Source organism: Scyliorhinus torazame, chromosome 19, assembly GCF_047496885.1.
Source record: "Scyliorhinus torazame isolate Kashiwa2021f chromosome 19, sScyTor2.1, whole genome shotgun sequence".
Classification (NCBI taxonomy): Eukaryota; Metazoa; Chordata; class Chondrichthyes; order Carcharhiniformes; family Scyliorhinidae; genus Scyliorhinus; species Scyliorhinus torazame.
The window spans coordinates 108079634-108105763 of record NC_092725.1 but is presented as its reverse complement, the minus strand read 5'-3'; the positions used below and the strand labels follow the sequence as shown (position 1 = coordinate 108105763).

Genomic DNA, 26130 nt, shown 5'->3' with positions numbered 1-26130 from the left:
TTAGAGGGCAAGTGGGAGGAGGAGCTTGGGGAGGAGATAGGTGAGGGTCTGTGGGCTGATGCCCTGAGTAGGGTTAATTCTTTCTCCTCTTTCGCCAGGCTCAGCCTAATACAATTCAAGGTTATTCACAGAGCGCATATGACAGGGGCGAGGTTGAGTAGGTTCTTTGGGGTGGAGGATAGATGTGGGAGGTGCTCGGGAAGCCCGGCGAATCATGTCCACATGTTCTGGTCGTGCCCGGCATTGGATGGGTTTTGGAGGGGTTTCGCGAGGACTATGTCCAAGGTGGTGAAAGTCCAGGTCAAGCCGAGTTGGGGGTTGGCACTATTTGGGGTAACAGACGAGCCGGGAGTGCAGGAGGCGAAAGAGGCCGGTATCCTGGCCTTTGCGTCCCTGGTAGCCCGGCGGAGGATCTTGCTATTATGGAAGGACGTGAAGCCCCCCAGTGTGGAAGCCTGGATAAATGACATGGCAGGGTTCATTAAGCTGGAGAGGATAAAGTTTACCTTACGAGGGTCTGTGCAGGGGTTCTTCAGGCGGTGGCAACCGTTCCTAGACTATCTCGCGGAGCATTAGGAGGAGGTCAGCAGCAACCCAAGGGTGGGAGGGGGAGGGGGGTCTCTGTCGGGGGGGGGGGGGGAATTCGAGTGGGCGGGGGTCTTCCCTACGGGTACCTTTGAGTGTCATATGGAGGGGTTACTGTATATGAGGAAACCCAATGTAAAAGTTTTGTATAATGTTTGACTGTTGTGTTTGCGTTTCTTTCTTTTTGTTATGGGGGGGGGGTTTTGTTAAAAATTTTGTTTGAAAATTTGAATAAACACATTTAAAAAAAAAAAGATGAATGAATCTTGTTTTGGTTCATTCTGAGTAAAGTTTCAAGTTCATGATGGGGGCTTGAGAACAGGGCTGTGCCATTTTGCTATTTATTTCCGAGTTGTACGTACAGAGTTTCATCTCATTAGTTTCCGCACAGATGGAAATATGTTAAGTTTCTTTGGTAATTGCTGGGATACTTTATTACCGGTTAAGTTCTCTGCTTCAGTTCCAAACCATAGAACTTTACAGTGCACCTTGAAGATTTTTGGTGCGTGAGCTTATGTTAGCTCCCTGAGCAGGTTGTATCTGTCCCCATAGAAACCGCTAACTTTTTTAAAGAAATCTGAATTTCCAGTGAATGATTGAAATATCACATGTTTTAAGACTTTTATGTAACTAACAAACTTAAAAACAACATTGACTAAATATTATTTCAGCAGGTAATTTATACTCAAAACTATGGAAGTGAGTGATCCTGACTTTAACTCTGAGAGCAACCAAAGCTTCCACTGCCACGGTTCTACTTTATTCTGTCCCTTAAATGGACACCAGTCCAAGACTATTTACACCTGTTTCCTTTCCAATCGGATAACTTCTTGTTCCTGAATTGACTATCGTGGTGAGGGAAGAACCGAAGAGACCTCTTAAGTTCACCAGTTTCATCCAAACCCCTTTTGCGTACCCTCCCTCTTTTGCGCACCCTCCCCCTTTGGCGCACCCTCCCCCTTTGGCACCCCCTCCCCCTTTGGCGCCCCCTCCCCCTTTGGCGCCCCCTCCCCCTTTGGCGCCCCCTCCCCCTTTGGCGCCCCCTCCCCCTTTGGCGCCCCCTCCCCCTTTGGCGCCCCCTCCCCCTTTGGCGCCCCCACCCCTTTGGCGCCCCCTCCCCCTTTGGCGCCCCCTCCCCCTTTGGCGCCCCCTCCCCCTTTGGCGCCCCCTCCCCCTTTGGCGCCCCCTCCCCCTTTGGCGCCCCCTCCCCCTTTGGCGCCCCCTCCCCCTTTGGCGCCCCCTCCCCCTTTGGCGCCCCCTCCCCCTTTGGCGCCCCCTCCCCCTTTGGCGGCCCTCCCCCTTTGGCGCCCCCTCCCCCTTTGGCGCCCCCTCCCCCTTTGGCGCCCCCTCCCCCTTTGGCGCCCCCTCCCCCTTTGGCACCCCCTCCCCCTTTGGCGCCCCCTCCCCCTTTGGCGCCCCATCCTCCTTTGGCGCCCCCGCCCTTTGGCGCCCCCCCCCCCCCTTTTGCGCCCCCCCCCCCCTTTGGCGCACCCTCCCCCTTTGGCACACCCTCCCCCTTTGGCGCACCCTTCCCCTTTGGCGCACCCTTCCCCTTTGGCGCTCCCTTCCCCTTTGGCGCCCCCTCCCCCTTTGGCACCCCCTCCCCCTTTGGCGCCCCCTCCCCCTTTGGCGCCCCCTCCCCCTGTGGTGCCCCCACCCCCTGTGTGTGGCACCCCCTCCACCTGTGGCGCATCTCTCCGTTGTGGCGCACCCTCCCTGTTGTGGCGCACCCACCCCGCTGTGGCGCACCCTCCCCTCTGTGGCGCACCCTCCCCCCTGTGGCGCACCCTCCCCCCTATGGCGCACCCTCCCCCCTTTGGCGCACCGTCCCCCCTGTGGCGCACCCTCCCCCCTGTGGCGCACCCTCCCCCCTGTGGCGCACCCTCCCCCCTGTGGCGCACCCTCCCCCCTGTGGCGCACCCTCCCCCCTGTGGCGCACCCTCCCCCCTGTGGCGCACCCTCCCCCCTGTGGCGCACCCTCCCCCTGTGGCGCACCCTCCCCCCTGTGGCGCACCCTCCCCCCTGTGGCGCACCCTCCCCACTGTGGCGCACCCTCCCCCCTGTGGCGCACCCTCCCCCCTGTGGCGCACCCTCCCCCCTGTGGCGCACCCTCCCCCCTGTGGCGCACCCTCCCCCCTGTGGCGCACCCTCCCCCCTGTGGCGCACCCTCCCCCCTGTGGCGCACCCTCCCCCCTGTGGCGCACCCTCCCCCCTGTGGCGCACCCTCCCCCTGTGGCGCACCCTCCCCCCTGTGGCGCACCCTCCCCCCTGTGGCGCACCCTCCCCCCTGTGGCGCACCCTCCCCCCTGTGGCGCACCCTCCCCCCTGTGGCGCACCCTCCCCCCTGTGGCGCACCCTCCCCCCTGTGGCGCACCCTCCCCCCTGTGGCGCACCCTCCCCCCTGTGGCGCACCCTCCCCCCTGTGGCGCACCCTCCCCTTTGGCATACCCTCTCCCCTCCTATTTTTAACAACCTCGGTGGGATTGGAAATCTATGTACTCATCAATGATAAATATTCCTCGACAGCATCTTGTAGGAACTTAAAAGCATTTCCAATCCTGGATGCTGCCTATATCTGGATAATTAAAATCAAATGGAGACGTTGGTCAGACTATTTTTACTTTATCTATACAAGTAATAGTTCATTAATGAGTGAGGTGTTTCCAGGAGACACTGAAATGGTTTGGTTTTATATGAATTACACCTGTAAGCATTTAGAATGAATTAAACACATCAAATAAATTGAAAGCAAAGGAATTTAAATTGATTTATCTGCTCTTGTTTCTTTATACGTGGTAAGATAGCATCGGTGTTACTCTCTCTCCCTCGCATTGTATTTTGTGTGCATTCTAAAAAGCAATATTTTTGTTTAGTGTATTTCAACAGCCTGTGTCTAGAAGCTGAATAATATCGCGAGATACACATTAGGTAGTCACATTATTGCATTGTGTAGGTTAATTCAGCACCTCACATAGTAGTTATATTATTTACCTTTGTATGCTGCCTCTACCTGATATCACTGGTGCCCCATGTTTAAACAAAAATCTTTACAACAGATTATGATTAACTTTATCTTTAAAAAGAGTGACGAATGGATAACACATCCTTTCATTTAGTTTTTTTTAGTGCACTATCAGAAAATCATTTTATTAGCTTTCATTTAGAAGTTCCAACAACGTGTACTTTAAAAAGAACAAATTTACCCGAATGAACCACAGATTTCTAATCGACTTCCATGTATCAAGCTTCCTACAAATGGCCACTGAAGAACTTTATATCAAATGAGTTCCCCCTTTCCATCTAGAGAGGGGGAAAATGTTTATTAGCATCTGACAAATTGTGAGATGAAGGTTTATGATTTGACTTGGCTATGTCATAGACATATATAAATTAGAGCAGGAGAAGGCCGTTTGACCCTTCAAGCCTGCTCCGCCATTCATTGATCATAGCTAATCATCTTCAATACCTAGATCCTGCCTTCCTGCCCATACCCATTGATCCCTATAGCCCAAAGAGCTGTCTCTAATTCCTTCTTGAAATTACATAACATTTTGGCATCAATTCGTTCTGTGGCAGCGAATTTCACAGACTCACCACTCTTTGGGTGATGAAATTTCTCCTCGCCTCAGTCCTAAAAGGTTTACCCTTTATCCTTGAACTATGACCCCGAGTTCTGGACTCCCCCACCATTGGGAACATTCTTTCTGAATATACCCTGTCTAATCCTGTTAGAATTTTGTAAGTTTCTATGAAATCGCTTCTTACTCTTCTAAACCCCAATGAAATAATCCTAACCAATTTAGTCTCTCCTCATATGGCAGTCCCGCCATCCCAGGAATCAGCCTCTCTCCATAGCAAGAACATCTTTCCTCAGATAAGGACATTATAAAATATACACAATACGCCTCACCAATGTCCTATACAATTGCAGTAAAACCTCTCTGTTACTATTCTCAAAGCCTCTCGCTAATAATAATAATCTTTATTGTCACCTGTAGACTTCATTAACACTGCAATGAAGTTACTGTGAAAATCCCCTAGGCCACATTCCAACGCATGTGCGGGTACACAGGGAGAATTCAGAATGTCCAAATTATCTGACAGCACGTCTTTCGGGACTTGTGGGAGGAAACCGGAACACCCGGAGGAAACCCACGCAGACACACGGAAAACGAGCAGACTCCACACACACAGGGACCCAAGCTGGGAATCGAACCTGGGACCCTGGAGCTGTGAAGCAACAGTGCTAACCACTGTGCTACCGTGCTGCCCTATGAATATATCATTTGCCTTAAGCCTGCTGTACCTGCGCACTTACCTTCAGCGACTGATGTACAAGGACACCAAGATCTCGCTGAGTATCCACCTCTCTCAGCCTGTCAAAATCACACTGAAGTATCTCAGCATCCTCCTCACAGATCACCCAACTTTGTATCATCTGCAAATTTGGAGATAATACATTTAGTTACCTCGTCCAAATCATTAATATATAATGTGAACAGTTGGGGTCCTAGCACAGATCCCTACGGTACCCCACTAGTCACTGCCTGCCAATCAGTAAAAGACCCATTTATTCCAACTTTTTGCTTCCTGTCTGCATACCAGCTTTCTATCCATCTCAAGCGCGTAATCCCATGCACTTTAACTTTACATATTAATCTGCTATGTGAAACCATATCAAAAGCCATCTGAAAGTCTTAACTAAACCATATTTACCGGTTCTCCCTGGCCACCTCTACATTACATTTTCTTTTTTTTCTTTTTTTTTTTAAATTTAGAGTACCCAATTCATTTGTTTCCCCAATTAAGGGGCAATTTAACGTGGCCAATCCACCTACACTGCACATATTTGGGTTGTGGGGGCGAAACCCACGCAAATATTGGGAGAATGTGCAAACCCCACACGGTCAGTGACCCAGAGCCGGGATCGAACCTGGGACCTCGGCGCCGTGAGGCAGCAGTGTACGTTACATTTTCAAAGAGTTTTAGTAGATTTTGCAAGCATGATTTTCCTTTTGTAAATCTTTGCTGACTGATTGCACTACTGCTTTCCAAATGCTGTGCTATGAAATCCTTGATAGTTGACTCCAACAACTTCCCTATTACCGACGTTAGTCTCACTGGTCTCTTGTTCCATGCATTCTCTCTACCTCCCTTTTTGAATAGCGGGGTTACGATCGCTACCCTCCAATCTGTAATAACCATTCCAGGGCCCAAAGAATTTTGTAAACCTATCACCAATGGATCTACTATTTCTAGGGCCACTTCCTTAAATGCTCTGGGATGAAGATTATCAGGCCCTGGAGATTTGTTCGCTTTCAATCCCATTAATTTCCTCAAAACCATTACCTTATTATACTAATTTGCATCCGTGATATTTAACTGAACTGACTTGCACTGTTTTAAAAAAAATGTTGGAACAAGCTAAGTAATTTGTCTAAATGGGGGTTAATCATATTGGTTAAACTCCTGAGCAGACTATAATGGAGCTTTTGTGAAAATTAATTGTTGATAGTCAGAACAGTGAGGAATATTGCAATCCCCCAGGTTGCTGATCTAACCTTGCTGTTTCTGAATTCAGCAATGGAAAATTCTACCACCTTCAATACCTTCACCGCCATCTCTATTTCGTTTAAAACGCACCTTAGGGGAAAAAGGATTTTTAAAATTTCGGAGCCTTTTTAAATTTCACCTCCGCAAAGTGTGGCTTTTTCTTCAACATTGATAGTCGAGAGGTCCACTGTGCAATACAATACGTCATAGCTTATCTGCGGTGAGGGGTGATTCGACATAAAGCTCTTAAGCAAAAGGCAGATCATTGCAATGAAAGCTTGGTGACTGGTGGTCATGTTTGCAATCAATTCTTCCTCTGAGCAGGTGAAATGGAGACAGATGAGCAAGACGATGAGTCTAGTCAGGATCAAGAACTTCCTTCTGAGAATGAGAACAGTCAATCAGAGGACTCTGTTGGGGGAGATAATGAGGATTCTGAAAATGGCATCTGCACTGAAGACCCTTGTAAAGGCCAGCTGTTCCAGGGACAAAAGAAACAGCTCTTTACGTTCCAGTTCAATAATTTGGGAAATACAGATATCAATTATGTCAAGGATGACAGGCAAATTCGATTTGAAGATAGCAGACAAATCAGACTTGATGGTAAGTATTATCGTTGAAACTCTTCCTCTTTGAATCAATATAACGCCTGGAAGCTCAGTTGGTTGTTGCTGTCAGTGATAAAACTGCATTAAGCCTGCGCACTGCTTGAAATCTCTCAGCTCAGCTGGCTGTTACCCGGGAGCCTCCTTGCTTGTGACAATTGTCAATGAGATCCGTAGTTGGAGAAGCATGAAGTCAGGAAGAATTGCACCCTAGCAATGCCTGCCTCTGCTATGCTCTGTAGCGGCATTGACCGCAGCACTGAGATATTTGTGAAGCAAACCATCTTACATTCCCCCACCCTAGCTCCAGCAGCTGCAGTAAGATTTGTAATGCAATGTAATTTAGAAGGGCAGCAGGAAGTGTGATGAATGTATAGAAATTCATTTCTGTTTATATCCAAGTTGATTTTTTTTTGATAGATCATGTTCCACTGAGCCATTAGCCATCTAATGCTTGGCCTAAATAGCCATTTTTAATGTTTCAATCATATTAAACAGTGGCTGCAACATCACAGCCAGTTTCTAGCAAAGCCCACTGAACTGCGATCAGGAGTTGCCGAATACTGTTGTTTTTATCCTTCCCATGCCATGGGATTCTGTGGGGAACTTTCCTGAGCGCCAGAAATCAAACCTGTGACTCACTCACTTATCCATGATCACAACCTAATTTGGGTTAGACTGAAAGATTACTGAACAGGGTTGTCTGCCTGAACTAATTTCACTGTTGTGATGCTATCTGCACCAAAAAGGCCATGAAAGAATGTTGGAATCAAATTGGTTTTAATTGGAGGACCACTTGCTCTCATGAATGAATTGGCACAATGAAATTGTGAACTGGAAAATGTACCTTTGCCTGCTTTGCGTCTAAGAGCTAGTTTCAGCATCTAACTCATGCATGTGAAGAGCTTCTCTGGGTTAAACCATTAACATAAAAATCACATGTTTTTGGAAAATGCCTTTCACATTGGCAATGTCGATATCCTTGCAGAGTGCGCTCTTTGAGAAGCCTCTTATCCCTAACAAAGGTTTCTGATTCGCCATCTTCATATATGTTTTGGACAGGTGTAATTGTACATGGTACATGTCAAGTAATCACTTTATAGCAATAAATGCTAAATTCAAATTTATTGACTGATGTTTAAACCTAATTTGAAGAAATAGATGTACAATGAAATGGATTCCCCATTATTGGGGTGGTACGGTGCCACAGTGGTTAGCACTGCTGCCTCACGGTGCCAGGGACCCGGGTTAAGTTCCGGCCTTGGGTGACTGTCTGTGGAGTTTGCACGTTCTCCCCGTATCTGCGTGGGTTTCCTCCGGGAATTCCTCCTAAAGTCCAAAAGATGTGCAGGTTAGTTGGATTGGCCATGTTAAATTGCCCCTTAGTGTCCAAAAGGTTAGGTGGGGTTACTAAGTTATGGGGATAGGTTGGGGAGTGGGCCTAGGTAGGGTGCACTTCAGAGGGTCGGTGCAGACATGATGGGTCAGATCGCTGCCTCCTGTAGGGATTCTGTGATTATTAACAAAGCGCCCAACGGTTGAGCATGGAAGAGCTTTCAAGATTAAATAAATGACGACTGTCTAAAATTGAAATGAATATTACTTGCAAGGTGACATGTTGCTTTAAGAGCTACATCTGAGTTATTAGATTGACCGTAGCCTGCTAATTTGCCACTGCCTAAATCTGTATATGTGGAGTCCTACGTGCTACAAATAAATGATTTGGTGCTTATCGACTAATTTGATGAAAGTCCAAATTTTAAGTGCTTTGATCAAAGAATTGCACCTAGATGCAGCCAAGCTGAGATAAGCTACCAGCACGGCCAGGATTCAAACCTAAGAATTTCAGTTTCTGAGTCACACGCTGCCTGAACCAAGTGAGGCCACCTCAGCTGATTTGACTTAAGAAATACCTTCCATTTATATTACAAGCGAGTAGTGTCTAAGAGTTGATTTTCAGAGCATTTCTGTTCTCATCTGCAGAGCGGACATATCTGGCACTAGACTGGGATCCTGAAATAAAGAAGCGATGCTTTGATGACAATGCAGCAGAGGTAAAATATGTACCAAGCATGTAAGAAGAAAGATGGTTACAATTGGCTAAGTTGATAAATGGTCTAAGTTTTAACTTGGTAAAAAACAATTAGCATGACTAAAAGTAGAGATACCTAGAATGACTCTCATATCCATGTTTTTTCAAATAAGAACTGTTCCATATTTAAATGTAGTTAACTTTAAAAAAAAAAAAAAAAATTTAGAGGACCCAATTATTTTTTTTCCAATTAAGGGGCAATTTAGTTTGGCCAATTCACCTACCCTGCACATCTTTGGGTTGTGGGGTGAGACCCATGCAGACAGGGGAAAATGTCCAAACACCACACGGACAGTGACCCTGGTCCAGGATGGAACCCGGGACCTCAGCGCCATAGGCAGCAGTGCTTACCACTGCACCAACGTGCCGGCCGCAGTTAACTTTTCTTGTATATGCAAATCACATTGAAGTTTTTCTGTCAGAACCAATCTTCAAGATAATGACTTTAGAAAAGGTTGCACGCAAGCTACATGTCAAGAACAGCTACTTTTTTGTGACCTATTCAGATCCATTTTATGAGGTTAATTGTTATTTAGAAAGCTGTCCTTATCAGCTGTCTCACACTGTTCCTGATGCAAAATAATATTTTTTCAAAATAAATCCGTCATTGACCTGGATCCTGAAATTATTGATCATCATTCCATCTGCAATCAATGTGTTTGCTTAACAATTCATTGACTTACATTGGCTCCTGGTCAAAGCAATGCCTCAATTTTAGATTTCTCATCTTTGTTTTCGAATCTTTCCATGGCCTTGACCCTCCCTACCTCTGGAATCTCCTCCAGCCACACAACTCAGTGAAGTATCTACGCTCCTCATAGGGGCATTCCTGATTTTAAACACACCACCATGGGCGACCATGCCTTAATCGCCTAAGGCCCTAAAGCTTCTTTCAGATTCTTTCCCTATCCCTTTCTGCCTCTCTCCATAAATCCTGTCTCTGACCAAGCTTTTGGGATCTGTCCAAATTTGATCTTATGTTGCTTAGTTTCAAATTTTGCTTTATAACATTCGTGAACATTTTATGATGTTTAAGGCCCTAAATTAATAGAAGTTGCTAGAGCAACTTGCATCGTAGCAGGCGAATGGTGGGGAGTTGGTGGCAGAGTGGTTGTGTCACCGGACTAGTAATCCAGAGTGCACTGAGGACATGGGTTCAAATCCCACCAAGGTGGAATTTAAGTTCATTTCAGTGAAAACAGTCCCAGTGATGGTATAGTAAAAAAACTCATCTGGTTCGTGAATGCCCTTTCGGGAAGGAAATTTACCATCCTTACCCTGGTCAACATATGACTCTGGACCCACAGCAACATGATTTACTCTTAACTGCCCTCAAATGGCCTAGCAATCAACAAGGGTCATTAGTGTTGAGCAGCAAATGCCAGTGACACCCACATCCCATGAAATAACATATATGGTACATGTTGTGATGTAACTGTCCATCCTTTTCATTTAAAAATAATACTTTAATGGGAGGCATGATATGGGAGATCACTGGTACTTTTCAGAAATAATTCACTGATAATTCCTAAATTGCAGCAATCATTTAGGAAACATAAGCATATATGCGGAGCAGGCTCCAAGGGCTGAATGGCCTCCTCCTGCTTCTATTTTCTATGTATATAGTGAGAATACTGTAGTGGATAATCAAAATCCTTTTCTGTTATAATTTTGCAAACTGAATTAACAGATGCTTGTTTTTTTTAATGTAGGATTTTGAGAAGCATGAAAGCATGGAATATAGGCCTCAGAAAAAAATGTTTGTAAAGTTAAAAGACTGTATTGAACTTTTTACAACTAAAGAGAAACTAGGTGCAGAGGACCCCTGGTAAGTAATTTTAAGTTATTTTGGATAGAATTAAAACTGTAAATCAATGTAATTGATTAAGGATATTGTTAAATTCTATGAACAATGATTGTCAGGTCATCATAGAATTGATTGGAAAAGGAGCCCAGCAGGAAAGACAGTGGAACAGCAATGGCAGGAGTTTTGGGGAGTTGTTCGGGAGGCACAACAGAAATTCATCCCAAGGAGGAGGAAACATGCTAAGGGGAGGACAAAACATCCATGGCTGACGAGGGAAGCCAAGGCCACCATAAAAGCGAAAGAAAAACCATACAAAGTGGCGAGGATTAGTGGGAAGCCTTTAAAAGCGAGCAGAGGACAACTAAAAAAGCCAGAAGGGGGAGAAGATGAAGTATGAGTGCAAGCTAGCTAGTAATATAAAGGAAGATAGGAAGAGTTTTTTTCAATATATAAAAGGTAAGAGAGAGGCAAAAATAGACATTGGACCACTGGAAAATGTGGCTGGAGAAATAATACTAGGAAACAAAGAAATGGCAGATGAACTGAATAGTTACTGTGCATCAGTCTTCATGGTGGAAGGCACCAGTGGATGCCAGAACTCCAGGAGAACCATGGGGCAGAGGTGAGTGCAATGACCGTTACTAAGGAGAAGGTTTTAGGAAAACTGAAAGGTCTGAAGGTGGATAAATCACCTGGACCGGATGAACTACACCCCAGGGTTCTAAAAGAGCTAGCTCAGGAGATTGTGGAGGCATTGGTGATGATCTTTCAGGAATCACTGGAGGCAGGAAGGGTCCCAGAGGACTGAAAGGTGGCTCATGTAACACCACTGTTTAAAAAGGGAGGGAGGCAGAAGATGGGAAATTATAGGCTGGTTAGCCTGACTTCGGTCATTGGTAAGATTTTAGAATCCATTATGCATGATAAAATAGGACTGAATCAGCACGGCTTCATTTTTTTAAAATAAATATTTTATTGAAAATTTTTGGTCAACCAACACATTACATTGTGCATCCTTTACACAATATTATACCAACACAAAGAACAATGACCTATTTTATAAACAAAAAATGAATAAATAATAAATAACAAAAATGAAAACTAACCCTAATTGGCAACTGCCTTATCACAAGTAACACTCTCCAAAAATATAATTTAACAGTCCAATATATAATCATCTGTCGCAACGACCTATACATATCACACAGTATATATCAACAACCCTGAGAGTCCTTCTGGTTCCTCCTCCCCCCCCCCCCCCCCCCCCCCCCCGATCCTGGGCTGCTGCTGCCGCCTTCTTTTTTCCATTCCATCTATCTTTCTGCGAGGTATTCGACGAACGGTTGCCACCGCCTGGTGAACCCTTGAGCCGACCCCCTTAGAACGAACTTAATCCGCTCTAGCTTTATAAACCCTGCCATGTCATTTATCCAGGTCTCCACCCCCGGGGGCTTGGCTTCTTTCCACATTAACAATATCCTGCGCCGGGCTACTAGGGACGCAAAGGCCAAAACATCGGCCTCTCTCGCCTCCTGCACTCCCGGCTCTTGTGCAACCCCAAATATAGCCAACCCCCAGCTTGGTTCAACCCGGACCCCCACTACTTTTGAAAGCACCTTTGTCACCCCCATCCAAAACCCCTGTAGTGCCGGGCATGACCAAAACATATGGGTATGATTCGCTGGGCTTCTCGAGCACCTCGCACACCTATCCTCCACCCCAAAAAATTTACTGAGCCGTGCTCCAGTCATATGCGCCCTGTGTAATACCTTAAACTGAATCAGGCTTAGCCTGGCACACGAGGACGGCGAGTTTACCCTGCTTAGGGCATCTGCCCACAGCCCCTCCTCGATCTCCTCCCCCAGCTCTTCTTCCCATTTCCCTTTTAGTTCATCTACCATAGTCTCCCCTTCGTCCCTCATTTCCTTATATATATCTGACACCTTACCATTCCCCCACCCATGTCTTTGAGATCACTCTGTCCTGCACCTCTTGTGTCGGGAGCTGCGGGAATTCCCTCACCTGTTGCCTCGCAAAAGCCCTCAGTTGCATATACCTGAATGCATTCCCTTGGGGCAACCCATATTTCTCGGTCAGCGCTCCCAGACTCGCGAACTTCCCATCCACAAACAGATCTTTCAGTTGCGTTATTCCTGCTCTTTGCCACATTCCATATCCCCCATCCATTCCCCCCGGGGCAAACCTATGGTTGTTTCTTATCGGGGACCCCCCAAGGCTCCAGTCTTTCCCCTATGCCGTCTCCACTGTCCCCAAATCTTCAGTGTAGCCACCACCACCGGGCTTGTGGTGTAGTTCCTCGGTGAGAACGGCAATGGGGCTGTCACCATAGCCTGTAGTCTAGTCCCCCTACAGGACGCCCTCTCTAATCTCCCATCCACTTACTCACCATTGAAATATTAGCGGCCCAATAATACTAACTTAGGCTCGGTAGTGCCAGCCCCCCCCCCCCCCCCCCCCCCCCCCCCTATCCCTGCTACGCTGTAAGAATCCCTTCCTCACTCTCGGGGTCTTCCCGGCCCACACAAAACCCATGATGCTCTTTTCAATCTTTTTTTAAAAAGCCTTCGTGATCACCACCGGGAGGCACTGAAACACAAAGAGGAACCTCGGGAGGACCACCATCTTAACCGCCTGCACCCTCCCTGCCAGTGACAGGGATACCAGACCCCATCTCTTGAAATCCTCCTCCATTTGTTCCACCAACCGCGTTAAATTTAACCTATGCAATGTGCCCCAATTCTTGGCTATCTGGATCCCCAGGTAACGAAAGTCCCTTGTTACCTTCCTCAACGGTAGGTCCTCTATTTCTCTACTCTGCTCCCCTGGATGCACCACAAACAACTCACTTTTTCCCATGTTCAATTTATACCCTGAAAAATCCCCAAACTCCCCAAGTATCCGCATTATTTCTGGCATCCCCTCCGCCGGGTCTGCCACGTATAGTAGCAAATCGTCCGTATACAAAGATACCCGGTGTTCTTCTCCTCCTCTAAGTACTCCCCTCCACTTCTTGGAACCCCTCAACGCTATCGCCAGGGGCTCAATCGCCAGTGCAAACAATAATGGGGACAGAGGGCATCCCTGCCTTGTCCCTCTATGGAGCCGAAAATATGCAGATCCCCGTCCATTCGTGACCACGCTCGCCATCGGGGCCCTATACAACAGCTGCACCCATCTAACATACCCCTCTCCAAAACCAAATCTCAACACCTCCCACAAATAATCCCACTCCACTCTATCAAATGCTTTCTCGGCATCCATCACCACTACTATCTCCGTTTCCCCCTCTGGTGGGGCCATCATCATTACCCCTAACAGCCTCCGTATATTCGTGTTCAGCTGTCTCCCCTTCACAAACCCAGTTTGGTCCTCGTGGACCACCCCCGGGACACATTCCTCTATTCTCATTGCCATTACCTTGGCCAGGATCTTGGCATCTACATTTAGGAGGGAAATAGGTCTATAGGACCCGCATTGTAGCGGGTCCTTTTCCTTCTTTAAGAGAAGCGATATCGTTGCTTCAGACATAGTCGGGGGCAGTTGTCCCCTTTCCTTTGCCTCATTGAAGGTCCTCGTCAATACCGGGGCGAGCAAGTCCACATATTTTCTATAGAATTCGACTGGGAATCCATCCGGTCCCGGGGCCTTTCCCGCCTGCATGCTCCTAATTCCTTTCACCACTTCTTCTACCTCGATCTGTGCTCCCAGTCCCACCCTTTCCTGCTCTTCCACCTTGGGAAATTCCAGCCGATCCAAGAAGCCCATCATTCTCTTCCTCCCATCCGGGGGTTGAGCTTCATATAATCTTTTATAAAATGTCTTGAACACTCCATTCACTCTCTCCGCTCCCCACTCCATCTCTCCTTCCTCATCCCTCACTCCCCCTATTTCCCTCGCTGTTCCCCTTTTCCTCAATTGGTGTGCCAGCAACCTGCTCGCCTTCTCCCCATATTCGTACTGTACACCCTGTGCCTTCCTCCATTGTGCCTCTGCAGTGCCCGTAGTCAGCAAGTCAAATTCTACATGTAGCCTTTGCCTTTCCCTGTACAGTCCCTCCTCCGGTGCTTCCGCATATTGTCTGTCCACCCTCAAAAGTTCTTGCAGCAACCACTCCCGTTCCTTACTCTCCTGCTTCCCTTTATGTGCCCTTATTGATATCAGCTCCCCTCTAACCACCGCCTTCAGCGCCTCCCAGACCACTCCCACCTGGACCTCCCCATTATCATTGAGTTCCAAGTACTTTTCAATGCACCCCCTCACACTTAGACACACCCCCTCATCTGCCATTAGTCCCATGTCCATTCTCCAGGGTGGGCGCCCTCCTGTTTCCTCCCCTATCTCCAAATCTTCCCAGTGTGGAGCGTGATCTGAAATGGCTATAGCCGTATACTCCGTTCCCCTCACCTTCGGGATCAACGCCCTTCCCAGCACAAAACAGTCTATTCGCGAGTAGACTTTATGGACATAGGAGAAAAACGAGAACTCCTTACTCCTAGGTCTGCTAAATCTCCACGGGTCTACACCTCCCATCTGCTCCATAAAATCTTTAAGTACCTTGGCTGCTGCCGGCCTCCTTCCAGTCCTGGACTTCGACCTATCCAGCCCTGGTTCCAACACCGTATTAAAATCTCCCCCCATTATAAGCTTTCCCATCTCTAGGTCCGGAATGCGTCCTAGCATCCGCCTCATAAAATTGGCATCATCCCAGTTCGGGGCATATACGTTTACCAAAACCACCGTCTCCCCCTGTAGCCACTCACCATCACGTATCTGCCCCCGTTATCCGCCACTATAGTCTTTGCCTCGAACATTACCCGCTTCCCCACTAATATAGCCACCCCCCTGTTTTTCGCATCTAGCCCCGAGTGGATCACCTGCCCCACCCATCCTTTGCGTAGCCTAACCTGGTCTATCAGTTTCAGGTGCGTTTCCTGTAACATAACCACATCTGCCTTAAGTTTCTTAAGGTGTGCGAGTACCCGTGCCCTCTTTATCGGCCCGTTCAGCCCTCTCACGTTCCACGTGATCAGCAGGGTTGGGGGGCCCCCCCCCTTGTCGATTAGCCATACCCTTTTTCCAGCTCCTCACCCGGTTCCCACGCAGCTGTATTTCCCCCAGGCGGTGCCCCCCCGCCCATCCCCTCCCATACCAGCTCCCCCCTCTCCCCAGCAGCAGCAACCCAGTAATTCCCCCCTCCCACCCCTCCCCCGCTAGATCCCCCGCTAGCGTAATTACTCCCCCCATGTTGCTCCCAGAACTCAGCAAACTCTGGCCGACCTCGGCTTCCCCCCGTAACCTCGGCTCGCACCATGCGATGCCCCCTCCTTCCTGCTTCTCTATCCCGCCATGATTATCATAGCGCGGGAACCAAGCCCGTGCTTCTCCCTTGGCCCCGCCCCCAATGGCCAACGCCCCATCTCCTCCACCTCCCCTCCTCCCCCATCACCACAGGTGGAAGAGAGAAAAGTTACCACATCGCAGGATTAGTACATAAAACTCCTCTTTCCCCCCCTTTTAACCCCCCTCTTCGCCCCCCACATTCGCCCCACCACTTTGTTCAAACGTTCTTTTTAATAACCCGCTCATTCCAGTTTTTCTTCCACAATAAAAGTCCACGCTTCATCTGCCGTCTCAAAGTAGTGGTGCCTCCCTCGATATGTGACCCACAGTCTTGCCGGTTGCAGCATTCCAAATTTTATCTTCTTTTTATGAAGCACCGCCTTGGCCCGATTAAAGCTCGCCCTCCTTCGCGCCACCTCCGCACTCCAGTCTTGATAAACGCGGATCACCGTGTTCTCCCATTTACTGCTCCGAGTTTCTTTGCCCATCTAAGGACCATGGGCGAAATTCTCCCCCAACGGCGGGATGCCGCCGACTGGCGCCAAAGCCGGCGCAAATCAGACGGGCATCGCGCCGGCAAAAAGGTGCGGAAGGCTCCGCATCTTTGGCGGCCTAGCCCCAACATTGAGGGGCTAGGCCGACGCCGGAGGGATTTCCGCCCCGCCAGCTGGCGGAAATGGCGTTTGTTGCCCCGCCAGCTGGCGCGGAAATGCGGCGCATGCGCGGGAGCGTCAGCGGCCGCTGTCAGTTTCCCCGCGCATGCGCGGGAGCGTCAGCGGCCGCCGAAAGTTTCCCGCGCATGCGCAGTGGGGAGAGTCTCTTCCGCCTCCGCCATGGTGGAGGCCGTAGCGGAGGCGGAAGGGAAAGAGTGCCCCCACGGCACAGGCCCGCCCGCGGATCGGTGGGCCCCGATCGCGGGCCAGGCCACCGTGGGGGCACCCCCCGGGGTCAGATCGCCCCGCGCCCCCCCCCAGGACCCCGGAGCCCGCCCACGCTGCCTGGTCCCGCCGGTAAATACCAGGTTTGATTTACGTCGGCGGGACAGGCAGTTTCTGGGCGGGACTTCGGCCCATCCGGGCCGGAGAATCCAGCGGGGGGTCCCGCCAACCGGCGCGGCTGGATTCCCGCCCCCGCCCAATCTCCGGGAGCGGAGACTTCGGCGGGGGCGGGGGCGGGATTCACGGCGGCCAACGGCCATTCTCCGACCCGGCGGGGGGTCGGAGAATGACGCCCCATTTCTCTATCCTTAAAACGGAGGAATCTCACCACTATGGCTCTGGGAATTTCTCCTGCTCTCGGTCCTCGCGCCATCACTCGGCATGCTCCCTCCACCTCCAACGGACCCGCCGGGGCCTCCGCTCCCATTAACGAGTGCAGCATCGTGCTCACATATGCCCCGACGTCTGCTCCCTCCGCACCTTCAGGAAGACCAAGAATCCTCAGGTTGTTCCTCCTTGCGTTGTTCTCCAGTGCCTCCAACCTTTCCACACATCGTTTCTGATGTGCCTCATGCGTCTCCGTCTTCACCACCAGGCCCTGTATGCCGTCCTCATTCTCGGCTGCCTTTGCCTTCACGACCCGAAGCTCCCGCTCCTGGGTCTTTTGTTCCTCCTTTAGCCCTTCGATCGCCTGTAGTATCGGGAACAACAGCTCTTCCTTCATTTTCTTTTTGAGCTCTTCCACACAGCATTTCAAGAACTCTTGTTGTTCAGGGCCCCATGTTAAACTGCCACCTTCCGACGCCATCTTGGTTTTTGCTTGCCTTCCTTGCCGCTGTTCTAAAGGATCCACTGCAATCCGGCCACTTTCTCCTCCTTTTTTCATCCGTATCCAGGGGGGATTCCCTTCTGGTTTACCGCACAGTGTTTTTAGCCGTCAAAATTGCCGTTGGGGCTCCTATCAAGAGCCCAAAAGTCCGTTTCACCGGGAGCTGCCGAAACGTGCGACTCAGCTGGTCATCGCCGCACCCGGAAGTCCAGCACGGCTTCATCAAGGGGAGGTCATGTCTGACAAATCTGTTGAGAGTTTATTGAGGAAGGAACAAGGAAGTTAGACAAAGGAGAACCAGTGGATGTGATTTATTTCGATTTCCAGAAGGCCTTTGACAAGGTGCTGCATAGGAGACTGTTAAAAAAGTTAAGAGCCCATGGTGTTAAGGGTAAGATCCTGGCATGGATAGAGGATTAGCTGACTGGCAGAAGACCGAGAGTGTGGATAAAGGGGTTATTTTCAGGATGGCAGCCGGTGACTAGTGGTGTACCTCAGGGGTCGGTGCTGGGACCACAGCTTTTCACAATATACATTAATGATCTGGAGAAAGGAACTGAAGGCACTGTTGCTAAGTTTGCAGATGATACAAAGATCTGTAGAGGGGCAGGTAGTATTGAGGAAGCAGGCGGGCTGCAGAAGGACTTGGACAATCTAGGAGAGTGTTCAAAGAAGTGGCAGATGGAATACAATGGAAAAGTGTGAGGTTAGGCACTTTGGAAGGAGAAATGGAGGCATAGACTATTTTCTAAATGGGAAGATACTAAGGAAATCAGAAGCACAAAGGGACTTGGGAGTCCTTGTTCACTATTCACTTAAGGTCAACATGCAGGTTCAGTTGGCAGTTAGGAAGAGAAATGCAATGTTAGCATTCACATCGAGAGGGCTGGAATACAAGACCAGGTATGTACTTCTGAGGCTATATAAGGCTCTGGTCAGACCCCATTTGGAGTATTGTGAACAGTTTTGGGCCCCGTATCTAAGGAAGGATGTGCTGGCCTTGGAAAGGGTCCAGAGGAGGTTCACAAGAATAATCCCTGGAATGAAGAGCTTGTCGTATGAGGAACGGTTGAGGACTCTGGGTCTGTACTCGGAGTTTAGAAGGATGAGGGGGGATCTTTGTGAAACTTACAGGATATTGCGTGGCCTGGATAGAGTGGACGTGGAGAGGATGTTTCCACTTGGAGGAAAAACTAGAAGCAGAGGGCACAATCTCAGACTAAAGGGATGAGGAGGAATTTCTTGCCAGAGGGCGGTGAATCTGTGGAACTCTTTGCCGCAGAAGGCTGTGGAGTCCAAATCACGGAGTGTCTTTAAAATCGAGATAGAGAGGTTTTTGATCAATCAGTGGTTATGGGGAGAAGGCAGGAGAATGGGGATGAGAAAAATATCAGCCATGATTGAATGACGGAGCAGACTCGATGGACCGAGTGGCCTAATTCTGTTCCTGGAAATCTACAGCAGCAGTTTGTGCTGCGCGAAGCGGACAAACGCGCCGTGGCTGTGGGGCAGACTCCGAGCCCTACTTTTTTTTCTCCCTCAATTCCCATAGGCTTGGCTCTCGCTCGAGTGCCACTATAACAGCGATGGCTATTAGCCAATTAACACAAGCAACAATTCTTAACCAGGCAGAGTGGGCCGGAAGGAAAGACAACGGAGCTGACGTATGTCCTATTACTCCAGAGCTTCTGGCTGTAAGGTCTACGTTGGTGATTTGGGAACGGGAGCTGCCAAGGAGAGCAAGAACAGGTTTTCAGCTACGATGGCTCTTTGAGGAATGTGTGGGTAGCACAAAACCCTCCTGGCTTTGCTTTGTGTGCAGTTTGAAGACCCTTGAGATGCAGAGGATGCTGTGCATGGGATGGATGGCACGATTGAGAGAGGAAATGGTGCAGGGGGGCATTATCGATATCAGTGGTTCTGGCATTCGAGGTTTTTTTTAAAATTACTGTTTTCTATTGAGATGTAATATTTTTTTTTTTGCTTTAAAACATGATGCTGGAAGTAAGCAGCAACATTGAATAATAAGACAGGCTAGTGATTTGATTGTGACTCTTCATTTTGAGAAATTCTGGGCTTATTTGGGATGACTGTGGGGTTCTTTGCTTTTTTCTGGTTTTGTGGATTGCGCACGTTTCCTTCATTTATTTCAAATCTTCCTGTACTATGAAGAGTTCCAATCCTACCTGTTAAAACAGGAGTTGTGTACCTCGTGTTTATGGAAATAATTTGTCATCCTAAAGGTGCCAGAGTCAAAACAAAATCATGATGGGGGCTGAAAGCACTCAAGGGGCCCAATTTGATATCATCTTTTGTGTCAGTTAATTTTGGTTGTGATTCACCTGAGCTTTTGTTGGCATATACAAAGCACCAACTGATAACTCAGCAGACAGGTACTGCGCAATCAGATTTACAGAACATACCCAGAGCTAGAATGAGCTCATGATGTCCCCTGAACCCCTTGCCACATTTTTCGAACCACCATTTTAAAATTATTTCAGGAGAGCTTGATTGAATAATTAATTCCGTAGACCCCAGTTGCGTTGATAGTAACTGTACATTTAAGCCAGCAGCATTTCAGCTTTCTTTTTTATCTTTTGTTTTTTTAAAAAAGAAAATACATACAGCACAAGCAATACAAATTAAAACTGGGTGGGGGGACGCCTGGGCGGTGTCCCTGATGTTGCTTGCTTCTCCTGGTCGGTTTTCGCTGCTGTTGTGTGTTTGCCTCGGCTTCAGCCGACTGTCGTTCCTTCCTCCTGTACTTTCTTACTCTCTGTTGCCCTGCTGTGTTCGTTATAGTCATTGTCATTTCCCATGCACTTTTCCAGTTTGTGTTCCCTCGTCTTTCCACCCTCCTGGCTCCCCTCTATTATTCTTTTCCCCCTGTCTTTCCTTTCTCCCTCCTCCCCCACCCCCTTCCCCCCCTTCCCTGCTCCCCTTTCCTGCCCCCCCCCTTTTCCCTACCCTCCCTCTCTGCAGCTCCCCTTTCTTTTCTGTTGTATTTGGCTACCTCCTCTTGCACTGTGTCTTCTCTCCCCCTCCTCCCCCTATAGAAATCTAGCTGGTCTGATACCCCGGCACGGCTCCACCTTCATCTCCACCATTTTGGACATTGCCTCGAAGAAGGCTGTCCAGTATCTAGCAAGTCTGGGGCAAGACCAGAACATATGGGCATGGTTGGCCAGGCCTCCTTGGGACCGTTCACATCTGTCTTCCACCTCCCGGAAGAACCTCTCATTCGGGTTCTTGGTAAGTGGGCTCTATGTACCACCTTTAGTTGCATTAGGTTGAGTCTTGCGCACATGGAGGTGGAGTTGACCCTATGTAGTTCTTTGCTCCAGAGCCCCTTCCTATTTTGAGCCCCAGGTCTTCCTCCTATTTCTTCCTCCTCGCGTCCAGTACAGTGTCGGCCCTCTCTATCAGTCGTTCGTACATGTCGCTACAGTTTCCTTTACCTAGAATGTTTGCGTCCAGTAACTCCTCTAGTAGGGTCTGTTGTGGTGGTCGGGGGTACATCCTTGTCTCCTTCCATTGGACGTTTTTAAAAAATATATATATTTTTATTCAAATTTCTCAACAAATTTTCAACAAACTCCCCCCCCCCCCCCCAACAAGAAGAAAGAAACAAGAAGACAACAATCAGAAACTATACATTGGATTTCCCCCATATACAATAACCCCCCCTATAACATTTAAAAACACAAAGAGGGGAAAAAAAACACCTTCACCCAAACGCCACCCCAAAAGACCCCCCCCCCCCCCCCCCGCCCCGGGTTGCTGCAGCTGACCTCCCCCTAACGCTCTGCAAGATAGTCTAGGAACGGTTGACACCGCCTGAGGAACCCCTGCACAGACCCTCGCAAGGCAAACTTTATCCTCTCCAGCTTGATGAACCCTGCCAGTCATTGATCCAAGCTTCCACACTAGGGAGCTTCGCATCTTTCCAGAGTAGCAAAATCCTCCGCCGGGCTTCCAGGGACGCAAAGGCCAGAATACCGGCCTCTTTCGCCTCCTGCACTCCCGGATCGTCCGATGCCCCAAATAATGCTAATCCCCAGATCGGCTTGACCCGGGCGTTCACCACCTTGGACATAGTCCTCGCTAAACCCCTCCAAAACCCATCTAGCGCCGGGCACGACCAGAACATATGGACGTGGTTTGCCGGGCTCCCCGAGCACCTCCCACATCTGTCCTCCACCCCAAAGAACCTACTCAACCTCGCCCTGGTCATATGCGCTCTGTGAGTAACTTTGAACTGTATTAGGCTGAGCCTGGTGCAAGAGGAGGAAGAATTAATCCTACTCAGGGCTTCAGCCCACAGACCCGCATCTATCTCCTCCCCAAGCTCCTCCTCCCACTTGCCCTTTAACTCCTCCACCGAGGCCGCCTCCTCTTCCTTCAGCTCCTGGTAAATCGCCGAAACCTTGCCTTCTTCAACCCATACATCCGGAATCACCCTATCCTGAATCCTACGTGCCGGAAGCAGCAGGAATTCCCTCACCTACCGCCTCACAAATGCCCTCACTTGCATGTACCTGAAAGCGTTTCTCGGGGGTAGCCAAACTTCTCCTCCAGCGCCCCCAGGCTCGCAAACGTCCCATCGAAGAACAGGTCCCCCATTCTTCTAATCCCTGCCCGATGCCAGCTCCGCCCATCCATCCTTCCCGGGACGAACCGATGGTTCTCCCGAATCGGGGACCAAACCGAGGCTCCCACCTCGCCCCTGTGTCGCCTCCACTGCCCCCAGATCTCGCCGCCACCACCGGACTCGTGGTGTACCTTGTCGGCGAGAGCGGCAGTGGTGCCGTCACCAGCGCCCTCAGGCTCGTGCCCACACAGGACGCCATCTCTAGCCTATTCCACGCCGCCCCCTCCCTCCATTACCCACTTTACGGATCATCGCCACATTGGCTGCCCAATAATAGCCACACAAATTCAGCAGCACCAGCCCCCCCCCCCCCTGTCCCTGCTACGCTCCAGAAACACTCTCTTCACCCTTGGGGTCTTATTCGTCCACACAAATCCCATGATGCTCCTGCTTACCCGTTTGAAAAAGGCCTTGGGGATCAAAATGGGAAGGCACTGGAACACAAAGAGAAAAACCTCAGGAGGACCATCATTTTGACCGACTGCACCCTACCTGCTAGTGAGAGTGGCAGCATATCCCATCTTTTAAAATCCTCCTCCATCTGCTCCACCAACCACGTCAAATTAAGCTTGCGCAGGGCTCCCCAACTCCTAGCTACTTGGATCCCTAGGTACCGAAAGTTCCTTTCCGCCCCTTCAGCGGTAGCTCGTCTATCCCCCTTCCCTGATCCCCTGAATGCACCATGCACCACAAAGAGCTCACTCTTCCCTCACTCATACCCCGAAAAGTCCCCAAACTCCCTAAGGATCCGCATGACCTCCGCCATCTCCTCCACTAGCCACACTCGCCACCAGGGCTCTATATAGCAGCCTGACCCAACTGATGAACCCCTCCCCGAACCCAAACCTCCGCAACACTTCCCAAAGATACTCCCACTCCACCCGACCAAAGGCCTTCTCCGCGTCCATAGCTGCCACTACCTCCGCTTCCCCCTCCACTGAGGGCATCATATTCACATTGAGGAGCCTCCGCCTACCCTTCACAAATCCCGTCTGGTCCTCAAGAACCACCCCCAGGACACAGTCCTCAATTCTCGTAGCCAGCACCTTCGCCAGCAACTTAGCGTCAACATTGAAGAGCGAGATCGGTCTATACGACCCACATTGCAATGGATCCTTGTCCCGCTTCAAGATCAAAGAGATCAAAGCCCTGGACATTGTCGGGGGCAAGGTCCCCCCCTCCCTCGCCTTATTAAAAGTCCTCACTAGCAACGGGCCCAGCAGGTCCACGTATTTCCTGTAACAAACCCATCCGGCCCCGGGGCCTTCCCTGCCTGCAATCCTTTAACCAGCCCAATCGGCGCCCCCAAACCAGCCACCTGCTCCTCCTCCACCCTCGGGAATCTCAGCTGATCCAGGAATTGTCGCACCCCCGCCCCCCCCCCTCTGCTGGGGGCTCAGACCTGTACAGATCCCCATAGAAGTCCCGAAATACCTTGTTTATTCTCACCGAAATCCGCACCGTATTCCCCCCTCTATCCTTGACTCCACCAATCTCCCTCGCTGCCTCCCTCTTACGAAGCTGATGTGCCAGCATCCGACTCACCTTCTCCCCATACTCGTACGCCGCCCCCTGAACTTTCCTCCACTGTGCCTCTGCTTTCCCCGTGGTCTACAGGTCGAATTCCGTCTGGAGGTTCCGTCGCTCCCTAAGTAGCCCCTCCTCGGGGGCCTCTGCATACCTCCTGTCCACCCTTAAAATCTCCCCCACAAGCCTCTCCCTCTCCCCCCCCCCCCCCCCTCTTCTTCCTGTGGGCCCTAATGGAGATTAGCTCTCCCCTGACCACCGCCTTCAACGCCTCCCAGACTACCCCCATCTGCACCTCCCCGTTGTCGTTGGCCTCCAAGTATCTTTCAATTCACCCCCGCACCCGCCCGCACACCCCCTCATCCGCCAACAGTCCCACATCAAGGCGCCACAGCGGGCGCTGGTCCCTCTCCTCCCCCAACTCCAGCTCCACCCAATGCGAGGCGTGGTCCGAGATGACTATGACCGAATATTCCGTTCCCTCCACTTTCGGGATTAGCGCCCTACTCAAAATGAAAAAATCTATCTGGGAGTAGGCTCTATGGACGTGGGAAAGAAGGAAAATTCCCTGGCCAGCGGCCTGGCAAACCTCCATGGATCCACTTCCCCCATCTGGTCCACAAACCCCCTGAGCACCTTGGCCGCACCCAGCCTCTTACCCGCCCTGGACCTAGAACGGTCCAGTGCTGGGTCCAGCACTGTGTTGAAGTCGTCTCCCCCCTCCAGCCCTGAATGAAATACCTACCCTACCCATCCCTTTCTCAGCCTAACCTGATCTGCCACCTTCAGATGTGTCTCCTGGAGCATAACCACGTCTGCCTTCAGTCCCTTTAAGTGCGCGAACACCCGGGCCCTCTTGACCGGCACGTTCAGGCCCCTCACATTCCAAGTTATCAGCCGGATCGGGGGGGCTACCCCCCACCCTGCCGACTAGCCATCTCCTTTTCTAGGCCAGCCACGTGCCCGTGCCTCCCGCACCCTCCAGTCCCCCATGTTGCGGACTCCCGCCCCGACTACCTCTCCTACTTCCAGCTCCCCTTTGGCCAATGCAGCAGCAACCCAGTCCCCCCCTCCCCCTGCTAGATCCTCATCTAGCCATTTTGCTCCCCCCATGACACTCCCGTAAGTCAGCTGACTCTTGCTGACCCCGGCCTCTCCCGCCATTCCATCGACCCCCCAGTGTGAAAATCCCCCCACCCCTTGGCAGTCAGTGTGCGTTCCTCTCCAGCACCGCCTCCCCCCCCCCCCCCCCCCTGCCCCGCCCCCATCCTTCCTCCTTCCCTAACATGGGAAAAAGCCTGCGCTTTCCTAAGCCGGCCCCGCCCCCTCTGGCGCAGCTCCTTTTTGCGACCTTACCCCAACTCCCCATCCCCGGGCCTCCACTCCCCTTCTCTTCCTCCGCGGGGCCTTGCCCCTCCAACACCGCGCCCACACTCTCCCACAGCTCCCACATCAAATCCATTCACCCATCCCCACCCAGCACCAAAACAAAAAGAACATTGCCCAAACGCAGTAAACACAGTAAACATCCCCCCACGACAAACCCTCAGTTTGAGTCCAACTTTTCAGTCTGGATAAAGTTCCATGCCTCATCAGACATTTCAAAATAGTGGTGCCGATCTTGGAACGTGACCCACAATCGCGCTGGCTGCAACATCCCGAACTTCACCCTCTTCCGATGGAGCACCGCCTTAGCCCGGTTAAAACCAGCCCTCCTCTTAGCCACCTCCGCACTCCAGTCCTGGTAAATTCAGATCTCCGTGTTCTCCCACCTGCTGCTCCGCACTTTTTTGGCCCATCTCAGGACACACTCTCTGTCCACAAAGCGGTGGAACCTCACCACTACAGCCCTTGGTGGCTCGTTGGCTTTGGGTCTCCTTGCCAGGACCCGATGAGCCCCATCCAGCTCCAGGGGCCTCGGGAAAACTCCCGCGCCCATCAGCGAATTGAGCATCGTGCTCATTTATGCCCCGGCATCGGGCCCCTCCACTCCTTCAGGGAGACCCAGAATCCGAAGATTCTTCCTCCTCGACCTATTCTCCAGGTCCTCAAATTTTTCCTGCCACCTCTTGTGCAGCGCCTCGTGCGCCTCCACCTTCACCATTAGGCCCAAGATCTCGTCCTTGTTCTCCGAGGCTTTTTGCCGCACCTCCCGGATCATCGCCCCTTGGGCATTCTGGGT

At 50.4% G+C, this 26130-nt stretch overlaps 1 protein-coding gene across 10 annotated transcripts in view; it reads left to right on the top strand.

The window, feature by feature from the left end:
- Positions 1 to 26130, top strand: part of LOC140396417 (ubiquitin carboxyl-terminal hydrolase 15-like) — a 231410-nt gene that overhangs the window by 177409 nt on the left and 27871 nt on the right. For 8 of the 10 annotated variants that reach the window (XM_072485038.1, XM_072485025.1, XM_072485026.1 and 5 more), the window contains 3 exons: positions 6463 to 6741; positions 8727 to 8797; positions 10548 to 10663. In XM_072485038.1, the coding sequence (XP_072341139.1) occupies positions 6463 to 6741; positions 8727 to 8797; positions 10548 to 10663 (466 nt within the window). Of the gene's footprint in view, positions 1 to 6462; positions 6742 to 8726; positions 8798 to 10547; positions 10664 to 26130 lie in introns of those variants that run through there. The other 2 variants (XM_072485033.1, XM_072485034.1) reach the window with 2 other exon arrangements.